General features: G+C 45.3%; 1 protein-coding gene across 2 annotated transcripts; it reads right to left on the reverse strand.

Moving 5' to 3' along the window:
* Window positions 1-504: 504 nt before the first annotated feature.
* si:ch211-168d23.3 (BRD4-interacting chromatin-remodeling complex-associated protein) lies at window positions 505-19,740 on the reverse strand. 2 transcript variants are annotated; one of them, XM_035994930.1, is made up of 14 exons: window positions 19,525-19,740; window positions 18,260-18,455; window positions 17,190-17,235; window positions 16,938-16,980; window positions 14,607-14,672; window positions 12,880-14,412; window positions 11,122-11,352; window positions 7,684-8,410; window positions 7,372-7,520; window positions 6,927-6,988; window positions 4,244-4,392; window positions 3,461-3,555; window positions 3,202-3,301; window positions 505-2,447 (listed from the first exon to the last, which is right to left on the reverse strand). In XM_035994930.1, exons 3-14 carry the CDS (start codon window positions 17,228-17,230, stop codon window positions 1,726-1,728), a joined length of 3,918 nt encoding a protein of 1,305 aa, XP_035850823.1. In that variant the 5' UTR covers window positions 17,231-17,235; window positions 18,260-18,455; window positions 19,525-19,740; the 3' UTR covers window positions 505-1,725. The 2 variants fall into 2 exon arrangements, with proteins under 2 accessions (XP_035850823.1, XP_031166104.1); XM_031310244.2 differs by having other exon boundaries at window positions 3,202-3,304.
* Window positions 19,741-19,930: the final 190 nt, after the last annotated feature.

Here is a 19,930-nt window from a genome sequence, read left to right on the forward strand (position 1 = left end):
ATTATTTAAACATCACATTAATTATATTTTTCTTTGCAGATTCCATTTCCTTAAAAAGGTACACTGATTTAACAATAAGGCATATTCTAAACACTTCCAATTTCGCAAGTCAAACCTTGACCACTAACGGTATCTTCAGAAGCTAAATTTTGAAGCACATTTTCAATTTATATCACAAAAAAATGAAAGACATTTTGTAGCTCTAGAATTTTGACCTTTAAGGTAAAAATCCATCTACAAAGAATATTTTGCACAGGTTTCATGGGGGAGAGTCGTGCAACCGCTACAAATGACCTTAACTCTCTCGCGTATTTTCATATAAACAGAATTCATCTTCACACAGACCAATAAGATTGTCACATTAACATAAGATGCTGCAAAAAAAAAAAAATCATATTGCTCCACAATAGCTGCGTGAAAACAAATCTTCGGCTCAGTAAAGCGGGCTTCAAACCAATAAATAAATAAGTTTAAATGAAAGTGTGAAGCGGATGATTCCTCTAGTTTTTTGGTCAAAGGCTGTTTGATGATGCAGACAGGCTGTACAGTGTCTGTCGTGGAAAACAACTGCAGTTTTGGCGTTTTTTCCTTTCTCAAACTGGACATTTACGTGACCGTTTATGCCGTTTGGTGACCCTCGAACATGCTTGAAACACAATTTCTAAACTACACGGGCTTCGATGACAAAACAAGCATCTCTCAAATCCTGCAAAAACAATCTTCCCGGGCGATAAGCGAGACAGGCAAAGATCTCCTTCCTCCTCCTCGCTGCACCACCACTGCTCCTAACAACCATAACTCATTATTGCTCGCATGTTGATACATAAAGTAAGAGAAACCATTCTCGTCTGACAACAAAAGGCTTCAAACTTAAAAATAAAACACGACTCTGCCTAATTTCTTTTGCGTTCCCCTCGGGTTTCTTTCTGCTTTTAAGGAGGACAGCCTCCAGTCTGGGAGAAGAAACAACGTGGACGTTTGCTGGTGTATTCAGGATGTAGCAAGTCACAAATTCTTTGGAGTTTCATCCGATAAGCCGAGATGATGGAACCTGCGGGGACTTATATGTACTGTCCCCGTCGCAGGATGCAATGTTTTCACACACACACACACACACACACACACACACACACACACACACACACACGCACACACACACACACACACACACACACACTTTGTCACACACACTCGCTGCCTTTCTCAATGCAAAACACAATTGGCACACATTATCAAAATAAATACCCTGGAAGCTTGGCACTATGCAAAAGAAACTTCACATTTTTAAAAGAAATCGTATAAAAAACTATTGAATAATCTCAGTCTACTCCACGTTTGTCGTTATCCTCACTATTACTTATATACTATATGCTGATGAAGGTTACACCAGTGTCGTAAACCTCTGAATGACTTAACTACCACTGAAACAATATAGCTCCTATTCAAATAGATTTTTTTTTTCCACAAACGTACATCAAAATGAAGTATCTAACATCTATCGGACTATAGATAGTGCTGTTGTCTGGTATGCAATCTCTTTATAGTGCCTCTTCGTTTTTTTTCCCCCTCCTCCCTCTTCTTTCAAACAATCGGTTCCTTAAAAGTAATCTCTGAAACCCAGAAACAAAATCTCTTCAAGTTCTGGGAACAGATAAGAAGTCAAGTACACCTTCCTTTTGACAGATGTTTCTGCATCTGTGTGGATGTCTGTCGGGGCAGTTTACCTCAGAGGTGTCCCTCCAGGATGCTGGTGACAGCCTGGTCCAGTGAAGGGCCTGACGTGGCCCTGGTAGGGGCTGCAGAGGGGCCCTGCAGGCGCTGAAGCTCCAGGATGCTGTCGATGGCACTCTGTAGATGTTCACTGAGCATGTTGTCCTCTTGGAGGGGAGGGGGAGGCGGCGGGCTGAACCGCTGCTCCGGCCGAGGTGACGCATCCAACCTGTAGCATTTAAGTTTCGGGGCGCTGACATCTCTGGGAGGCAACTCGAAGCAACCAACCTGTGGCTCTGGCATAAAAAGAGGGCTTGGGGCTTTTATTTTGGAAATGGCCGCTGTCTGTGGGACTTCCTCTGCAGTGTTACAAGGCAGAGCTCCGTTGGAGATCTCCTCATCATGCTGAGGACACCGGGGTGCTCCGTTGGGTGCCTGAGGGTGGCGTTGGTTCAAAGCTCCGCCGTTGGTCAGCTGCCCCGTGTGGTCCCTCTTGAGTCCCGGGTCGCAGGCCGAGTTGTGAACCACCTTACGGGAGCCGGACTCCTGCTTGATGGTGAGCCTGAGAGCCCCGCGGCAGCTGGAGCGGTATGTCTTCAGTCCCGGGGGCCGGTCGGACAGTCTGGTCCAGGCTGGGGAAGAGGAGGGGCTGCCGGAGGAGCACAGCTGGGACGGAGCGGCGGAGTGGGCACCGTGGGGGGAAGACGCTGATGTAGCCAAGACCGTCATGAATGACTCTTGAGTAAAGAAAAATGAGCAGAAGATCAAACATTTATTTTGTTTAGTTTTTAAGCTGTCATCATTACAAAGCCATGTTGTAGCCTAGGCTACATGGTGCTCCAGTCTACCTATTCTACCTATCTATTTTTCCAACAAAACTCTTATTTTGATGTGCTATATTAGCATGACTATGTAACATCGGTTGGATGAAAAACACATTTGCACCAATTTCAATTAATGTGCACTGCAAATTAAATACATAAATGTCAGGGGTTTTCTTTTAGCTCACGAGAAATATCACTTGTGATTTGTATAATAATTTGTCTTTTTATTTCTTCAGAAGTGCAATAATAGGCCAGCCTGACATTTCAGTTTTCAAGAGCTTCCTTCCCCCTTTTTCCAACTTTTTGGTTTAATTAACATAACAACCCTGCTTTAATTTGCACTTAACCTCTCGCATGTAATTTTCTCATCATCATGCAGACTCTCTCAGCACGACCCCGCTCCACGTTCACACAGCTTAATTACACATTCACACCTGGGAGCAAATATGGAGGTTAAGTGCCGCGCTCCGAGGCACAGATAAATGAGTTTGTAAGAAATAATTTAGGTGGAGTGTCGTGAGTCACATTTCCTGCCTCAGTCTTGGGATTTCAAATGGAATTTTTCTTGGTAAAAAAACAAAACACCACATGTACGTGTGTATACACACACACACACACACACACACACACACACACAATCTAGGTGGTGATGATAGTTGTAACTGACCCGGGTCTCTGCGGACTCTCCGTCTGTCCTCCGCTAAAGCGCATCGCTCGGCCTGGAGGAAGAGACGCTCCAGCATCACCATCTCTGCTGACGGACTCTCCTGCTGTAGAAACCAGTTCATATACACACACACACACACACACACACACACACACACACACACACACACACACACACACACACACACACACGCTCATTTGCTGAACAGTTCCTTTCTCAGCAGATGCAGAGGAAGAGAGCGGTTTGTCTTGGGTCTTACCTGGGCTTCTCTAACCAGTAGCTGCCTGTATTTGTTGACCATGTCCTTGGTGCGTTTCAGCAGGAAACCGGACACCGTGTCAAACTCCTGGTCCACTGTGAGCAGAGAAACATCACCAACTGTTAACGAAATGAAATTACACCCCAAGTCATTTTTTTTCAAGCAAAAATACCAAATCGTTTGCTGGTTTCAGCTTCTCAAATGTGAGGATTTGCAGCTTTTCTCCAACACGTTAGATAAGAAGATAAGAAAAACTTTGTCCGTCACAATATGAGATAGTAAACTGAATATCTTTTTTTTTTTTACTGTGTTTTCTTCCTTACATATTCCTTTTGTTAAAAAAAAAAACACCAGGTTTATTAGTTGCTGTCCCCACTGTGATGTTTTTTGACATCTTTTTTGTAGGTACGTTAGTAAGGATTTTTTGGGTGTTTTTTTTTTAGAGGAAGAGTTTAGTTAGGCTTTTTAATATATTGTGCTGCCTCTGTGTCCTGTTCCCCCCCAGCTTTAGATAACTTTTTTTTGTCTTTGTAGATATTGTAAATTCCCCTTTTCCACCTTGGGGATGTAACACTATATCATATATCAGAGGAGGCAGGTTTATTTAAAAGCTAAATATATGCTGTATCACCTGTTATAATAATTATTTGAAGCATGTCCATTTGTTTTTGTTTTTTTAAATCAACTATGAACTTTACCAGCTGATGTCACTTTCTTTTAACAGAAAATGCTTTATCAATGTATTTATAAATCATTATCAGTCATCAGCCAGAGCTCTCGAACCTAAATTGAAGTCATCTTGAGTGGGCAGGTGACCGGCGCAGGCGTGGTATGGCAGCAGGCGCCGAACAGCGTCCTTCAGTGTGGAAAAGGCCGGGCCGGTGAAGGGGGTCTGAACCGCTGCGTGGTCCAAACACATCTGCTGCTGGAACCTGAACAACACAAAGTAAACTGTTATCCTGAGCGGCTACGGACTGGTAAAGTAATAATTATGGTTTGTTTTATTTACTCTCTGCTACTGACTGTAATGTTATTCAAGGCAAAAATCTACTTCTGGGCCCTTGTTGCCTCAAAGTCCCCCTAAAGTACATTACTATAGACGGCAGCTTCTTTATATACTGCACAGAAACCCAGAAACCAACCAGTACTCCTGTACACTGAGGCTACCTGGCCTCAGGAGTTCTGTGTGTCAGTTTAAGGTCATTTGATGAAACACAACTTTATTTGGGAAAGTGCACCATCTGCGCACTACATAAACAAACCAAAAATAAAGGTGTTAGAAACAGATTTTGACGCAGGGCCACAAGATTACGTAATAATCCAGGACGCGGCTGACATTGGGTGCATCTCACTTCCCTTATTTGATAGCTCCTCGCTTCTCGGTTGAACCGGGAGTTGTTCTGGCCCTCCTTCCCTTAAGGTCTTTTTAATTTCATTTCATTTTGTACAGCCTCTCTGTCCTCTCCGAGGAGCTGTGAGCGAGGATACAGGAGAGCAGCAGCCTTCCTGGAAGGCGTGCAGCTGACAGCCATTGCTAACTCCGCCCATACAGCTGAGGAATCCACGTGACGCTTCGGAGGAAAGGACATCTCATCCGTCTAAAAACACATTTCCTAGTTTCCTCTCTCCTCCCGTGCTTCCTCGGTGGGATGGACTAAGACGCGAGGAAGGGAGGCAAGTGGAGGAACCGGGGATGCAATTTAGGGGAAGTGCGATGCACCTAGAGTACTTTAGTGGTGCAACTCCTTGACAAATTCCCAAGGTAATTAAATTACCAGTGACACGCAGTGAGCCTGGGACTTTGCCCTGTTGCTAATCCAGCCTTGGCAGCAGTGCTACAGTAGTAATATCGGATGCAGGAAAAGTCTAGCTGTTATTCATACACAGGCAGTAGTAGAAGTGGCGATAGTAGCAACAGCAGCAGAGCAGTGGTGTAATGTCACTAAGAACATTTACTCAAGTACTGTACATAAGTAAGATAAGAACAAATTTGAGGTACTTGCACTTTACTTTAGTCTCTTTTCATGCTGCTTTCTGCTTCTACCCCGCTACATTTCAGAGAGAAATATTGTACTTTTTACTCCACTACATTCATCTGACAGCTTTAGTTACTTTACTAATTAAGATTTTTGCACACAAACACACATAAATGAAACTACCCAACAATATACAGGCCCACAAGTAGAGCACAAACGATTAAACACTAAGTTGATTGACAGAACTGTTTGGATCGTGTCCAGTCTCTAAAATGTGAGGATGTTTCTGCATTGAGTACTTTTACTTTTAAGATACATTTTTCTGATGATAGTTTTACTTAAAAGGTCCTATGACATGCTGCTTTTTGGATGCTTTTATATAGGCCTTAGTGGTCCCCTAATACTGTATCTGAAGTCTCTTTTATATAGACCTTAGAGGTCCCCTAATACTGTATCTGAAGTCTCTTTTATATAGGCCTTAGTGGTCCCCTAATACTGTATCTGAAGTCTCTTTTATATAGACCTTAGTGGTCCCCTAATACTGTATCTGAAGTCTCTTTTATATAGGCCTTAGTGGTCCCCTAATACTGTATCTGAAGTCTCTTTTATATAGACCTTAGTGGTCCCCTAATACTGTATCTGAAGTCTCTTTCCCTAAATTCAGCCTTGGTGCAGAATTACAGCCACTAGAGCCAGTCCCACAATGAGCTTTCCTTAGGATGTGCCATTTCTGTGTCTGTAGCTTTAAATGCTATTGAGGAGGAGAGGGGGGGGGAAGGTGGAAGGTGGGGGTGTGGCCTTGACCAACTGCCACTTTGCTTGTTTGCAAGCCATGATGTCTCTCTCTTTCTCATGGGTGGGCCAAATTCTCTGGGCGGGCAAAGCAGAGAAAGGGGAGGTAACCTTTCCCCTTATGACGTCATAAAGGGAAGATTCCAGATCAGCCCATCTAAGCTTTTATTTTCTCAAAGGCAGAGCAGGATACCCAGGGCTCGGTTTACACCTATCGCCATTTCTGGCACTGGGGGACCATAGGCAGGCTGGGCGGCATGCATATTAATGTTAAAAAACCTCAAAGTGAAATTTTCATGCCATGGGACCTTTAAGTAACATTTTCAATGCAGGAATTTTACTTGTAACAGAGTATTTTTACAGTGTGGTATTAGTACTTAAGTAAAGGCTCTGAATACTTCTTACAGTAGTAACGGTAAACGTCTTTGCAGATGCAGGTTTAAAAACATTACTGAAGTAACAGATTTAATCAATGTCTGTGAAACCAGCCAACTGGCGGATCATTACTGATGTAAGAAAGCTTCTTTGCAGTATATCATATCCAGTAGTACGACAAGTACAATCCTGAATGAGCCATTGAGTTGTTTCAGAGTCAAGTTGTGTTGCATTTTCATTGTTTGGTAAGCTTTATGTTTCCATTTTATACTTGACTGGTTTTTCCTAGGTCCTGGTTTCATCCAGCGGTCCAGCGTTCTTACCTGTGCCTGCGCATTGCTGGTGTGAGCCTCTCCTCTCTCTGCTGCTCTGGAGGACCTGCCAGCTGTCACCCACAAAACATTTTGGGAGGAGATCAAAGGATGGAGACGGGTGCATTTTCAAGTCATTAATGATAAGTTTGCTGGATTTGACAAATAATCATTTCAAAGTCTTTTTCAACACTGGAACAAATTCAGTTTCACCCAGAGGGGAAATTCTTTCAACTCATTACAGACATTTGAATATCTGTCTATTTTAACAAAACACACATGTTGTATAACATAATTAGAACTTAATCAGTTAGTTGGTCGACAGGAAACGGTCGGACAAAACAAGGCAGACCTAAATATATCTTTATATACAACATATATTATGTTACTTTTGTATTACGTTGGATATTTAGGACTTCAGTTAACTTAAAGAGAATGGATCTTAGCTCTTTCTCACCTTGGTGCCGGTCTGCTGGCTCGTCCGGATGGGGGCCCCCTCTCTGGGAGCTGGGGGCCCGTGGGCCTGGACACCCTGGGCTGCAGGAGAGGGTGGATGGACATCGAGAGTAAACGCTTTACTCTCCACGACCAAGGCAGCTGTTGGCTCTGCAAGGGGGACACAATGACAATGATGATGACAGGTGATGATGATGATTATATTGCAGATCATTGTAATGATAACAGTGATTACATTGATGGTGAAGAGTAAAGTGATAATTGTTTGGAATGATTCACTGTGTGAATGTGTCATATTCTAACTGAAACCCACTGTTGTGTGTGTGCTGTTGGACAGCAGAGTTGTCTCCTCCTTTGGAGAGACTAGCAGATGCAGCTGTGGGATCAGGCTGCTGCTGAGGCACCGAGACACGCAGAGGGGAGGGACTGCTGTGGACTGCAGCGTTGACCAAGGACTGAGGCTGGGAGACAGACAACTGGAGCTGGGGCGGAGGCTGGGAGAGAGACGACTGGAGCTGGGGCGGAGGCTGGGAGAGAGACGACTGGAGCTGGGGCTGGGAGACGGACGACTGGAGCTGCGGTGGAGACTGGGAGACAGACGGCTGGAGCTGGGGTGGAGGCTGGGAGACAGACGACTGGAGTTGGAGCGGAGGCTGGGAGACAGAAGACAGGAGCTGCACCTGGCTCTGGGCAAATAAGGCCTGTGAGACCTGGAGCTGAAGAGGGACTTGGGGCTCGATGTGAGGCCGGGGAGCTGAACTCTCAGGTCCAGGCAGAGTGATCTGAGGGGAGAAACTTGGCGGAGCTGGTCTCTCGGAGTCCTGAATGGGAGAGGGGGAGCAGATGAGCGGCGTGTCCTCTGGGTCGGAGTGAAGCGGAGAAGCCTGGACACACTGGTCAGACATCACAGTGCCAGAGAGTGCATGGGTCTGTGGTTGAGTCTCTCTCTCACTGGCCACCGGGGAGGCAAGCGACTCCATGGGCACCACTGGCAGCGCTCCAGCCAACAGCTCAGATGTGATAGGAGAACTAAGTGCTTGCTGTGATGGAAATGATGAAGAGAGAAGATGAACTGCAGTTAGGTCAATCTTATACATCCTTTTTTTAAAAGCAGTTCAATCATTCAGTGGTGCTGCACAGAGATGGAACCAACTTTAGACACTTTCAAATCCAAATTAAAAAACGTTGATCTCCTTTTTTAAATGTGGGACAACTTACAGCATTATTGCACTTTAACTGCACTGAAACTCCATGTCTATATTAATTTGTTTAACTTTTCCACTTTCACCATTTTTATTTTCCTCTTTTACTGTTTCAAAAATGGTGTTCTGATTCCTTCTGTACCGCACTTTGCATTGACTCTGACTTTGATACAAATGAACTCACCTTGCCTTGAGTAACCGTAGGCAATAGGCCTTTTCCACAGTGCACATTTTGACTTGTCATAGTGGGAGAAGCACAGGTGTTACTAATAACACTAATGATGGCACTGGTCTATTCAAGTGTCCCAGTGAGAGTGACAGTGAGCTCTGTATACAAGATACCAGAAACCTGAAATCAAAGCAGCTAAATGGAATTCAGCCATCAACTATTTCATTATTCACACCTGTGCTTTCCCTACTACAAGTCAACATGTCTTCCATGAAAATTGTCATTTTTCTGATATTAAAATAAGGCAGTCAGCCATAACAACAAAAATCAAATAATGTTCAGTGCAGTTCACTGTGTTTCACAGTCATTCATCATATTAGAGACAAATTTTCACACGTAAAATTAATTAAACCAATAACGCTTTTTGTCTGTTTTAAAGTGACACTATGAAGCTGCTGGTGTTTTTCTGCAGGCAGGCACAGAAAAACACCACTGGCTGAGTGTTGTTGGGGGGAGAGGGGGGGGTACAGTCTCGCCGGGGCTAGTGGTTTGTGAACAATACAACGATGCACAATAATGCATTAAAATGAAGGATCATTATGGGTTATGGATAGCATTATTGTAGCTCGGCATACTTAAAAAAAAAAAAAGTTGCATCTACCTTAATTATTCAGTGATTTAATGCACCACCTGGCAGGGTGCATGGTGCATGCGAAGAAGCACGCAGTTATGCTGATTGCTGAAATGCTCCCAGTTGATCCTCCAGCGGGATTTCTACATTTGTTTCTTTGCTGAGGAACTCCTACCTTAAGTGAGTTCTCTCTGCTGTTTGTGACTATTTGTGTCACATTGTGACTGCAGAGCCTTTTGAGCATTCAGCTCAAAATGTTTGAAAACGTTGAGTGCAGTGGGACAGAGAGGCTGGGACTGGTTGAGAAGACTGGTTATAATGGGACAGAGAGGCTGAGTGGACTGGTTGAGAAGACTGGTTATAATGGGATAGAGAGGCTGAGTGGACTGGTTATACTGGGACTGAGAAGCTGAGTGGACTGGTTATAATGGGACAGAGAGGCTGAGTGGACTGGTTATAATGTGACAGACAGGCTGAGTAGACTGGTTATAATGGGACTGAGAGGCTGAGTGGACTGGCTATACTGGGACTGAGAGGCTGGGTGGACTGGTTATAATGGGACAGAGAGGCTGAGTGGACTGGTTATAATGGGACAGACAGGCTGAGTTGACTGGTTATAATAATGGGACAGACAGGCTGAGTTGACTGGTTATAATGGGACAGACGGGCTGAGTTGACTGGTTATAATGGAACAGAGAGGCTGAGTTGACTGGTTATAATGGGACAGACGGGCTGAGTTGACTGGTTATAATGGGACAGACAGGCTGAGTTGACTGGTTATAATGGGACAGACGGGCTGAGTTGACTGGTTATAATGGGACAGAGAGGCTGAGTTGACTGGTTATAATGGGACAGACGGGCTGAGTTGACTGGTTTTAATGGGACAGAGAGGCTGAGTTGACTGGTTATAATGGGACAGACGGGCTGAGTTGACTGGTTATAATGGGACAGAGAGGCTGAGTTGACTGGTTATAATGGGACAGACGGGCTGAGTTGACTGGTTATAATGGAACAGAGAGGCTGAGTTGACTGGTTATAATGGGACAGACGGGCTGAGTTGACTGGTTATAATGGGACAGAGAGGCTGAGTTGACTGGTTATAATGGGACAGACGGGCTGAGTTGACTGGTTATAATGGAACAGAGAGGCTGAGTTGACTGGTTATATTATGTATTGAGAATGAAGGAGCAGAGAAGTTCAACCTGGAGCAGATTCAGATGCGCAGCACAACTCCCAGAATGACGATCAGACAGGTGAGTACAACAACACACCTATTTATGGATGGAAGTGTACAGAGAGGGTGTGCAGAAGCTACACTGAGGCAGACAGGTGTATATATTTAGAATTGATAATCAGCTGTATGTACAGGCTGCAAAGTGCCGTCTATAGAAAAGGAATATAATGTTGAGTTGGGGCAGTGATGATGTTCCATCATGGTTTTGTTGGAATGACATTTAATGCAATTCATTTTGTAGCATGAAGGTGTTATTTCATTTAACAGTAGCACCATCTAAAATGTAATGTTTTACTCACAGTACATTTTAACTGACTTACTTATTTTTACTTTTAACTAAGTACATTTTTACACAAGTACTTTTACTTCAGTACAATATACTCATACTCTTTCCATCGCTCCTGTTAATTTAGCGTTAAGCTACGTGTTTTTTAACTTTTAACTCTTGTCGACAGTATGTTTACTAGGAGCCCTGTCACACCAACGTAAACCCGCACAAGCCTTTCATCACTGACCTGTTGCAGATGTTGCATAAAGGCCTCGTTCGGACTCAGTGAGTGGGTCACCTCCTCCACTACTTGGGTCATGTCTGCTGGGGGCAGCAGAAGTTTGGGGATCTCCACAGCTGGATCGGGAGCCAGAGGTGGTTCAGGGGGAGGCTGCAGAACTGTGACTACAGGAGGAGAGGACTGCAGCCCTGCAGAGGTGGGCTGCACCGACACATGCTGGAGGACATGTCCATAGGGCTGCAGCAGGCCACAAAACAGACATCAGAGCTAGTTAAAGCTGAATTTGAATTGCTAAATATCTAATAATAATAATACATTTTATTTACATAGTGCTTTACATGGTACTCACTTTACAGTAAAACCAGCACATATAGCACATTAAAAACACATAAGCAATAAAACCAACACATGAAACAAGCATATTAAAAGCTATTAGATTAAACATCACAGATTGGGTTGTGGCCAGGAATGCAACATGCTTTAACTTTAAACATCTTGACAGTTGTAAAGCAGCACTTTTTTGTCTTGTGTAATTCAATGTGAACTATACCAGTATGTTTAGTAAGTTTTAGCTATTTAACTACAAATCCAGTATATTCTACATGTTTCTGACCATTTGCAAAGGCACGTTATACAGTTTTGGCAGACATCCGAGTATAAAAATCACTTGTGTAATCCCTTATAATGAACATCAAGTCTGCATGATTTTCTTTTTTTACATTATCATTACGTTGTAATGCAGTTTAGGTGCAGACGGATTTTGCAGGAAGCTTAAAAAAAGAACAGTCAAAATCGAAGCTGCGAAGGCAGAGATGTCCTGACTTTCAGTTCCTTGTATGGGGCAAGCTTTTCTACATTTCTCAGAATGCAACTCAAAATATCTTTTTCAATTAACCTTTTCTCAGTGTTAAAAGCCTCAGTCTTTCAAACGCTACATTCACAGTTTGTAGCACAGACTTTCTGTTAAGAGTTTTCCTTCAAGCCCGAGCTAAGATAGCCCTGATGACATCATTAGGGTTATATATTTATTTACTCAGATTTTGGATTGCTGCCACAGATGACACTATACTAGAGGTGCAACGATGAATCGATTAATCGATTAGTTGTCAACTATTAAATTAATCGCCAACTATTTTGATAATCGATTGAGTCATTTTTTTATTAAAAAAAATAAGATTTCTCTGATTCCAGCTTGTTAAATGTGAATATCTTCTAGTTTCTTCCCTCCTCTGTGACAGTAAACTGAATATCTTTGAGTTTTGGACAAAACAAGACATTTGAGGACGTCATCTTAGGCTTTGGGAAACACTGATCCACATTTTTCACCATGTTTTGACATTTTTATAGATCAAACAACTAATCGATTAATCGAGAAAATAATCGACAGATTAATCGACTATGAAAATAATCCTTAGTTGCAGCCCTATGCTATACACTATAACTGTTTTCACAGGCTGAGCAGTACTCGTTCTGAAGAGTAAACTGATCTTCACATATCTTACTGTGACAATATAATACTGACAGAAATGAATGCAGACTTCATGTTCACTGAGATAGATTACACCATCCGAGTTTCAGGAACTGATATTCATACTGCACGGGAATGAAAGGAAGCCAATGTACGCCTGCAACATTTAAGCAAAAATAAATTCAAACAACTAAAACACAGCAGCATGGCTTGTTATCACCATGTAAAATAATATATATAATGAGATAGAAGATTTGATTGCATGCCAAATTCTTGAGACAGGTGTGGCAGCTCACCTGTGGGAGTTGGTGGAAGGTCTCCTCTGAGCCGGTCCTCTCCTCTTGCATGGCTCTTTCTGGCAGCAGCACCACAGAGGCCTGCTGGAGGCTCAGCTGTCCTTCTGTCCCTCCTGTGTTTGCCTGGGCAGCAAAGGGCAGGCCCTGAACTACTGAGGGGCCGTTCACAATCGAGATGGAAGTGAGATCTGAGGGAAGCACCCCTGAACTGTTGATCAGCGTAATGTGGTTCCCAAGAGCGGGACTGTGGACCAGGGTGGTGCGCTGCCCCTGCCCTCCTGGAGTGTAGGTTCCAGCCAGCTGTGCAGGCATCTGGAAGACGGTAGGGGGCGCTGACTGTAGCTGCAAAGGTCCTGACAGCACAGTGGCCTGGCGGAGCGCTAGCTGCCCCGAAGAGGTGGTGAAGACAGGGCTGAAGTTGAGCTGTCTTTGGGGCATGGTCAGGATCTGAGAGCCCTCTACGAGCTGCCCAGTGGAGGGGTTCACGGCGTGGAGCGACGGGCCACGGTGACTGGGGGTCAGCAACGGTCGAGCTGCGCCAGCAGGCTGGGAGATGGTTACAGGGGACTGGCCTGGAAGAAGGAACTGGTTTTGGCCCTGGAAGAGTCCCTGAGGCTGGAGCACGAAGGAGCCGCCTTGGTTGACCAGCTGCAGGCTGACCGGTTTGGGGAGCTGCTGGGTGGGCTGCGGCGGCGGAGCTGCAGGCTTCTGGCTCGGAGGTTGGGACAGTAAAATATTTGGTGAGGCAGTCCCAGGGACAAACGTAAGACCTGGGGTGTGTTTTTGCCCAGAAGGCTTGGGGCTAATTTGAACCAGCCTGGGCTGAATGCTGATAGGCAGCTTGGGTTGGATGTGAAGAGGGGCACGCTGCAGGACGATGCCCGGTGCCGCTGCTGCTGCTGTTCTCAGGGTTGGGGTGATAAGAGGACGACTAGTCACACTGGGAACAGCCTTGTGATGGATGATCATACTGGATGCCTGGGCAGGACTCAGAGAGAAGGAGGTCTCTGGAGAAGCAGCAGGGAACACGTTTCCAGGCAGGAGCCCCATCAGCTGAGGAGGGGCAGCAGGTTTTAGAGAAGGGCAGCCTGGCCCAACAGCCAGGAGGGAGGGCTGGGGAGGCTCCACTGCTGCCTGGGTGTCTCTGATGGGCAAAGTCACAGACTTGGGCATGTATGGTACGGTGGGTGGAGAGAGGAGAGGGGCAGGCGAGTACAGGGACAGGCTGTCCCCAGGCTGGGCCAGACCTGCCTCCAGAGCCATGGTCTGCTCTGTGATCTCAGCCTCCTGCAGGCTCTGCTGGAGGATATCACATGCCACCTCTGCCTCCTCCGCTTCCTCCTCCTCCTCCTCCTCCTTTCCCTTCCTTGCCTCAAATCCAGCCTCCACAGGTGTCCCAGCCTGCACCAACTGCGGGTCTTCTCCACCCTCCGGCGATGACAGGAGGGCCTCCTCCAGGAAGGACAGATCCACACACCCAGGTGGAGGTGTGTCTGGGGAACCCCTGCCGTCTCCCAGCAGAGAGACGGGGCTCTGGAGGAGGAAACAGGGAGAGGTGCAGACAACAGGATAGAGGAGAGAGACGAGAGTGAAAAGAAAGAATTGTGAGATTAGCAGGAGTTAACAGGAAGCCATTTCAGGCACAGAAGAAGAGAGAGAAAAAAATAATTCTTCTGGGGAAACCACTGGTTGTTGTGACGCCGCTGGCTGTGGATCCAGACACTCACCGGGGCATCTGCGAAGAGGGAGGGCTCCCCAGAGGAGGAGTTAATGAGCAGGTCTTCAGTCTGCAGCTGGGGGGGAGGGGGTGAGAAATCAGCCAATTTTTAGGTTGGGCTCGCAAAGTACACACTATTACATTACGACTCTTATTCACACTGTCAGCCCTCCTCCACACATCTCACACTATTATGTGCCAAGAAATATCCCCATCATCAAAACCAAATTGTACCCCAAAATTACTTACAGAAGGACCCCAAACCACTTCATATGCAACTCCACTGTATACCCTACTACTAACTTACTGATTTACCTGACAGAGGACGTTGCAGATTCAGAATGTAATCACAAAATGACAATGTGGAGTAATCAGACATTAGCCTCATGGACTCATGGCAGTGTGTTAACCACCTGGCCCGTTATGAGAGCTAATTAGCACATATCTGCATTAATCAACCACCAGAACTGGACTGTGTGTGTGTGTGTGTGTGTGTGTGTGTGTGTGTGTGTGTGTGTGTGTGTGTGTGTTCTTGTTTAACTATATTCGTGGGGTCCAAAAACCGGGACTACAGTGTACTTGTGGGGTCCGGACAGCTTTGTGGGGCCAAAATGCTGGACCCCACAACTTTAAAGGGCTGTTTGAGGGTTAAGACTTGGTTTTAGGATTAGGGTTAGAATTAGGTTATGGTTAGGGTGAGGGTAAGGGTTAAGGTTAGGCATTTAGTTGTGATGGTTAAGGTTAGGGTAAGGGGCTAGGGAATGCATTATGTCAATGGCACACTTGTGTGTGTGTGTGTGTGTGTGTGTGTGTGTGTGGAGAGAGAGAGAGAGAGAGAGAGGGAGCGAGAGAGGGAGGGAGGGAGAGAGAGAGAGAGAGGGGGAGAGAGAGAGAGGGGGAGAGAGAGAGAGAGAGAGAGAGGGAGAGAGAGGGAGGGAGGGAGAGAGGGAGGGAGGGGGAGAGAGAGAGAGAGAGGGGGAGAGAGAGAGAGAGAGAGAGAGGGAGGGAGAGAGAGGGAGAGAGAGAGGGAGGGAGGGGGAGAGAGAGAGAGAGAGAGAGAGGGAGGGAGGGAGAGAGGGGGAGAGAGAGAGAGAGAGAGAGAGGGGGAGAGAGAGAGAGAGAGAGAGGGGGAGAGAGAGAGAGAGAGAGAGCGAGAGAGAGAGAGAGAGAGAGAGAGGGTGTTGTCTCGTGTCGTATGATCATTAACAAATTTAACACTTCAGCAGAGGTGTTCATTTCCATACAGGTGTAGTGGCTTGACAGTTAACTGTGAAGTAGGGGATTTGATTCGCGGGGGTATTTTGGCGACGGTAATGTTATTAGTTAGCAGTAGACTTAATTAACCCGGGGTGAGTCTGATGAAAACTGCTGTGTCTGCCCGGTTCAGCTCTCAGATTTTCTCGCATTGCACAGCGCTGTGAAGGAATCATCTCCGAGATTACTTTATATTCTGCCTCTGGTTAGAAGTGGTGAATGTAGGCTACAGCTCACAGCAACTTAATACTATAGTGTCTGGTTTCTGTTTGATATTTAGTGTTGGCAAATGGCTTTTTGTTGAGTTTCCTCTTAGCGAAAAAATAGACACGGAAAAGCATAGCGCCTTTTTTTTTCGCCGACCTTATTCCACACAACAGTCGCAATGTTCCTTTCAGCTATCCACTCGTGCTCCAGGAAAGTGAAGAAAAGTAAGTTTGGTATATCCAGTAACACCCCTCCCCCGCTGTTGTATAGCGTTCTGCATGTGGCGTGCAGGCTACCTTCCCACCAAACACGCCCCCAATCACGGACAACGATGTGACTCAAAAACAGTGTCTGGTAGCCTGCCTATGAGTGATATCACGCTCCGTCTGCCACAAAAAACTCTGTAGCTGGCTGTGCTTTGCACGTGTGGGATTCTGAAACGTCCTTGAATTCGGGAATTGTCGTTTGTTTATTCAAAGTCAAAGACAGCCCAAAGTAGTGCTACTTTTGCACATTTTTGTGGGTCTGAGGTGCCGTGCTGTGCAGTGTGAGAGGGGGAGTGGCCAGCAGCTAGTGCGGCAAAAGCCAATGTGTACTTCTTTTACCGATATATATTTAACGATATCTTTTGCATTTCTAATCCAAACAATGTCAAACTTACTCGTGCCCGTAGCAAGACACCTGTCAAGTTTGAAATCCATCGGACTAACGGTTCTAGAGATATGCGCATAACACACACACACACACACACACACACACACACACACACACACACACACACACACAGACAGACAGACGTTCCTGCAATTTATAGATAGATGCACTATTGATTTTTTTTATTTTTCTTTGAGTCCCTCTCTGTTTTAGGCTCTTTTGTTACCTCATTGGTCCCATGAAGGAAGTCATTCAGGGCTTGGGGGTCACTGCGAAGACAAAGAGAATCAAAATCTGTTAAATCTTTTTGAATATTTCCTGCAAACCAAGAAATTGCACATGGCAACAAAGAACTAGTTTAAGAGGACATTACATCTTATATAACACAACCCTGTCCAGTTTATATAATACTAATTACTTTTGATCATCTACAGACACTGTTTATTCCGTTGGATCCCAGTAAGAGTCAGACACTCACCACAAAACATCAAGTAGACAAGTCCCATCTTCATCCTCCATGTCAACTAGGAGGAAGACAAATGCAATCATGTTTAAATTATTGGGATGAAGGATCATTAGGAAAAACAATGCATTACACACATTTTTAGTGTTATTATGGCTGCAACTATTGAGAATTTTCAATATCGATGAAATTATTTTTATGTAGGAGTTATTATACAGTAGATGCCGATTTTAATTTTTTAAAAGCTCCATTGATATACAAGTTCCTAATGGCCCTCCACAGTACACATCTGACATGCTTTGGCTTCTCCTAAAGAAATTAATTTGTGCCTTATTGATGTATGTGTATGGATGTACACTTTATGTATTTATTTGCTTTTCGGTTTTATTGTTATCCTGTAAAGCACCATAAACTGCTTTTGAATGACCTTGTGCATGAACGTCTTAAATTAGTTCTATAATTAGTTGACTATAAAAAAAGTTGGGAAAAATGCCCGTCACAAGTGCCCAGAGCCCAAGGTGCCATCTTTAAATTGCTTTTTTGAGTCCAAACAGTCCAAAATCCAGATAAAAATCAATTTACAATGATATAAAAAAGAGAATAGTGGTAAATCAGCTGAGACTTATTAGCATTTTTGCTTGATAAATGGCTTAGATGATTGATTGCCAAAGAAAAAAACAAACAATAGCTTCAGTATTAGGCTAATTGTTGTCCAGACCAGTGGTCCCCCAACCCTTTTAACCTGTGACCCCTTATCACAGTTCCTGGCCTCAGTGTGGACATACTGTAAGTTAGATAAGTTCAACCAAAGAGTGATTCTCTCTCTCAGATTGTTTCAGTTGAATACCTGAAGAGGTGAACCAGTATTTCGCAAGAACAAAATCTAAAAAAAATATAGATAATTTGATGTAACAGAAATATCAGACAACCCTCTCAGAGTGTGGGTCCCAAACCAGAGGATAGGAATCACTGGATAGAACATTTTAAAGATAAAGTGATGAAGCCATTTGTCACCATCCCATGAGTTATACTCTCTCTAATCATGAGTGCCATTCATGTATCCACAGACCCCAACACGGACCTACTTCATATGTGAGAGGCCCCATACAGAGCGGTCGAGCTGAGTTCTAGTGGTGGCCTCATGGGAAGTCGTGGCCGGGCTTCAGTGTCTGGAGGCGGCGCGATGCCAGGCCGAGGCGGCGGGTCGGAGACGGGTCCTCCCTCTGCTGCTGGGGCATCGCTTCGTTGCGTGTTCACGGTGCGGGGAAGCCGGTGGAGAGGCTGGAGGGGAGAGGCACAAACACACACACACACACACACACACACACACACACACACACACACACACACACACACACACACACACACACAGAGCATATATGCTGTCAGGTCACCCGAGGTTACCATCAGCCAAAACACATTCTCATCTGAGCGGCGAGAGACATAAGATCAATACATGATTCATCAGTTTCTCCTCAGCTGTGGCTGGCTGGGCAGTGTGTGATCAGACACCTGGGGGGTGGGGGTGATCTTTTACCAATAATCGCGTCATATTCTATCGATTAATGCTGACATGACGCCGATGAGGAATATGGAAGCTATTGTTGTGGCTATCTATAGCAGACGTGAGATGTGAACGCCTCGGCTGTAAATAGACGGCTCCTCCTGCGTCTCGGATGGGACTTGTCCTGTCCTCATGGCTGAGGAGGAGGAGGAAGAAGAAGAAGCAGCAGCAATGTGGAAAAGCCAATTAGAACATTACTCACTGTCTCGCGCTCCATTTCCAGGGGAGGACCCTTAAAATAACAAGACAAACCTCCCCCCTCCGAGCTCGCTGACAATTTTCCAAAAAAAAATGTAATTTGTTTACAACACGACAACCGCATTAACACCCTCGAGGTACCGCATCGCCCAATGAAATTCAGGCACACGAGCCCTCATCTAAACCTGCAGCGGCAGGTGCATGCTATTCTCCGGCAATAACAGGGACCATAGGGTCCACTGATGCGTTTGTAGGTTACGTAAGGTGAATGTGTGTTCATGTGAAATTAATGAATGTCCCGAACGATGCAGGATGCGAAGCCGCTGTTTTGCTCCTTGTGGTTTATTTTTCTCTGATTTCTCGCTTCTTCTTTTTTTTTTTTTATTCTTTTTTTCCTTCCCTCCCCTGAGTGGGACCACGCAGCTGACGCCTGCTGTAAATCATATCGCGGTAACAAAAGATGCCTTGTGTTAAATATCATCTCCACGCTGCCAGCCCCCGAGCGATTCCCTCATCGTTGTGCCATTAGAGTAATTCCGCAATTCAAAAAAAAAAAAACAACCAAGAGGAGGAAAAAAAAAAACTCACCCCTTCTTTGTGGTTTATTGTCCTGTCAAGCGGGCCTCTGCGCCATCGATTCTCACTCAGTGGTCTTTTCAGATGCTAAAAGGAGGAGAGGGGTGGTGGGTAGGGTGGGATGGAGGAGGAGGAGGAGGGGTGTTGTGGAGGAGGAGGGGTGGGGGGAGGGGGGTACCGGGGTGGGTGTGAGAAACAGACTGGGAGAGTCGATCACAAAGGTGGAGAAAAAAAAAAAAATCCACCCGAGAGGAGGCGAGGATGCAGCTTCAGCAGCGCGGCTGCAGGAGAGGAGACTGGCCGCCTCCGGCGCTCCGTCAGGCGGCAGTCATTTCAAATGTCCCCGCTCCGTCACCCCCCCCCCCGCTACAGATGTTTTCCTTTCCGTGCATCTTATTGATTTTTTTTTTTAATGTTA

This window comes from Sander lucioperca, chromosome 18 (assembly GCF_008315115.2).
Source record: "Sander lucioperca isolate FBNREF2018 chromosome 18, SLUC_FBN_1.2, whole genome shotgun sequence".
Lineage (NCBI taxonomy): Eukaryota > Metazoa > Chordata > Actinopteri > Perciformes > Percidae > Sander > Sander lucioperca.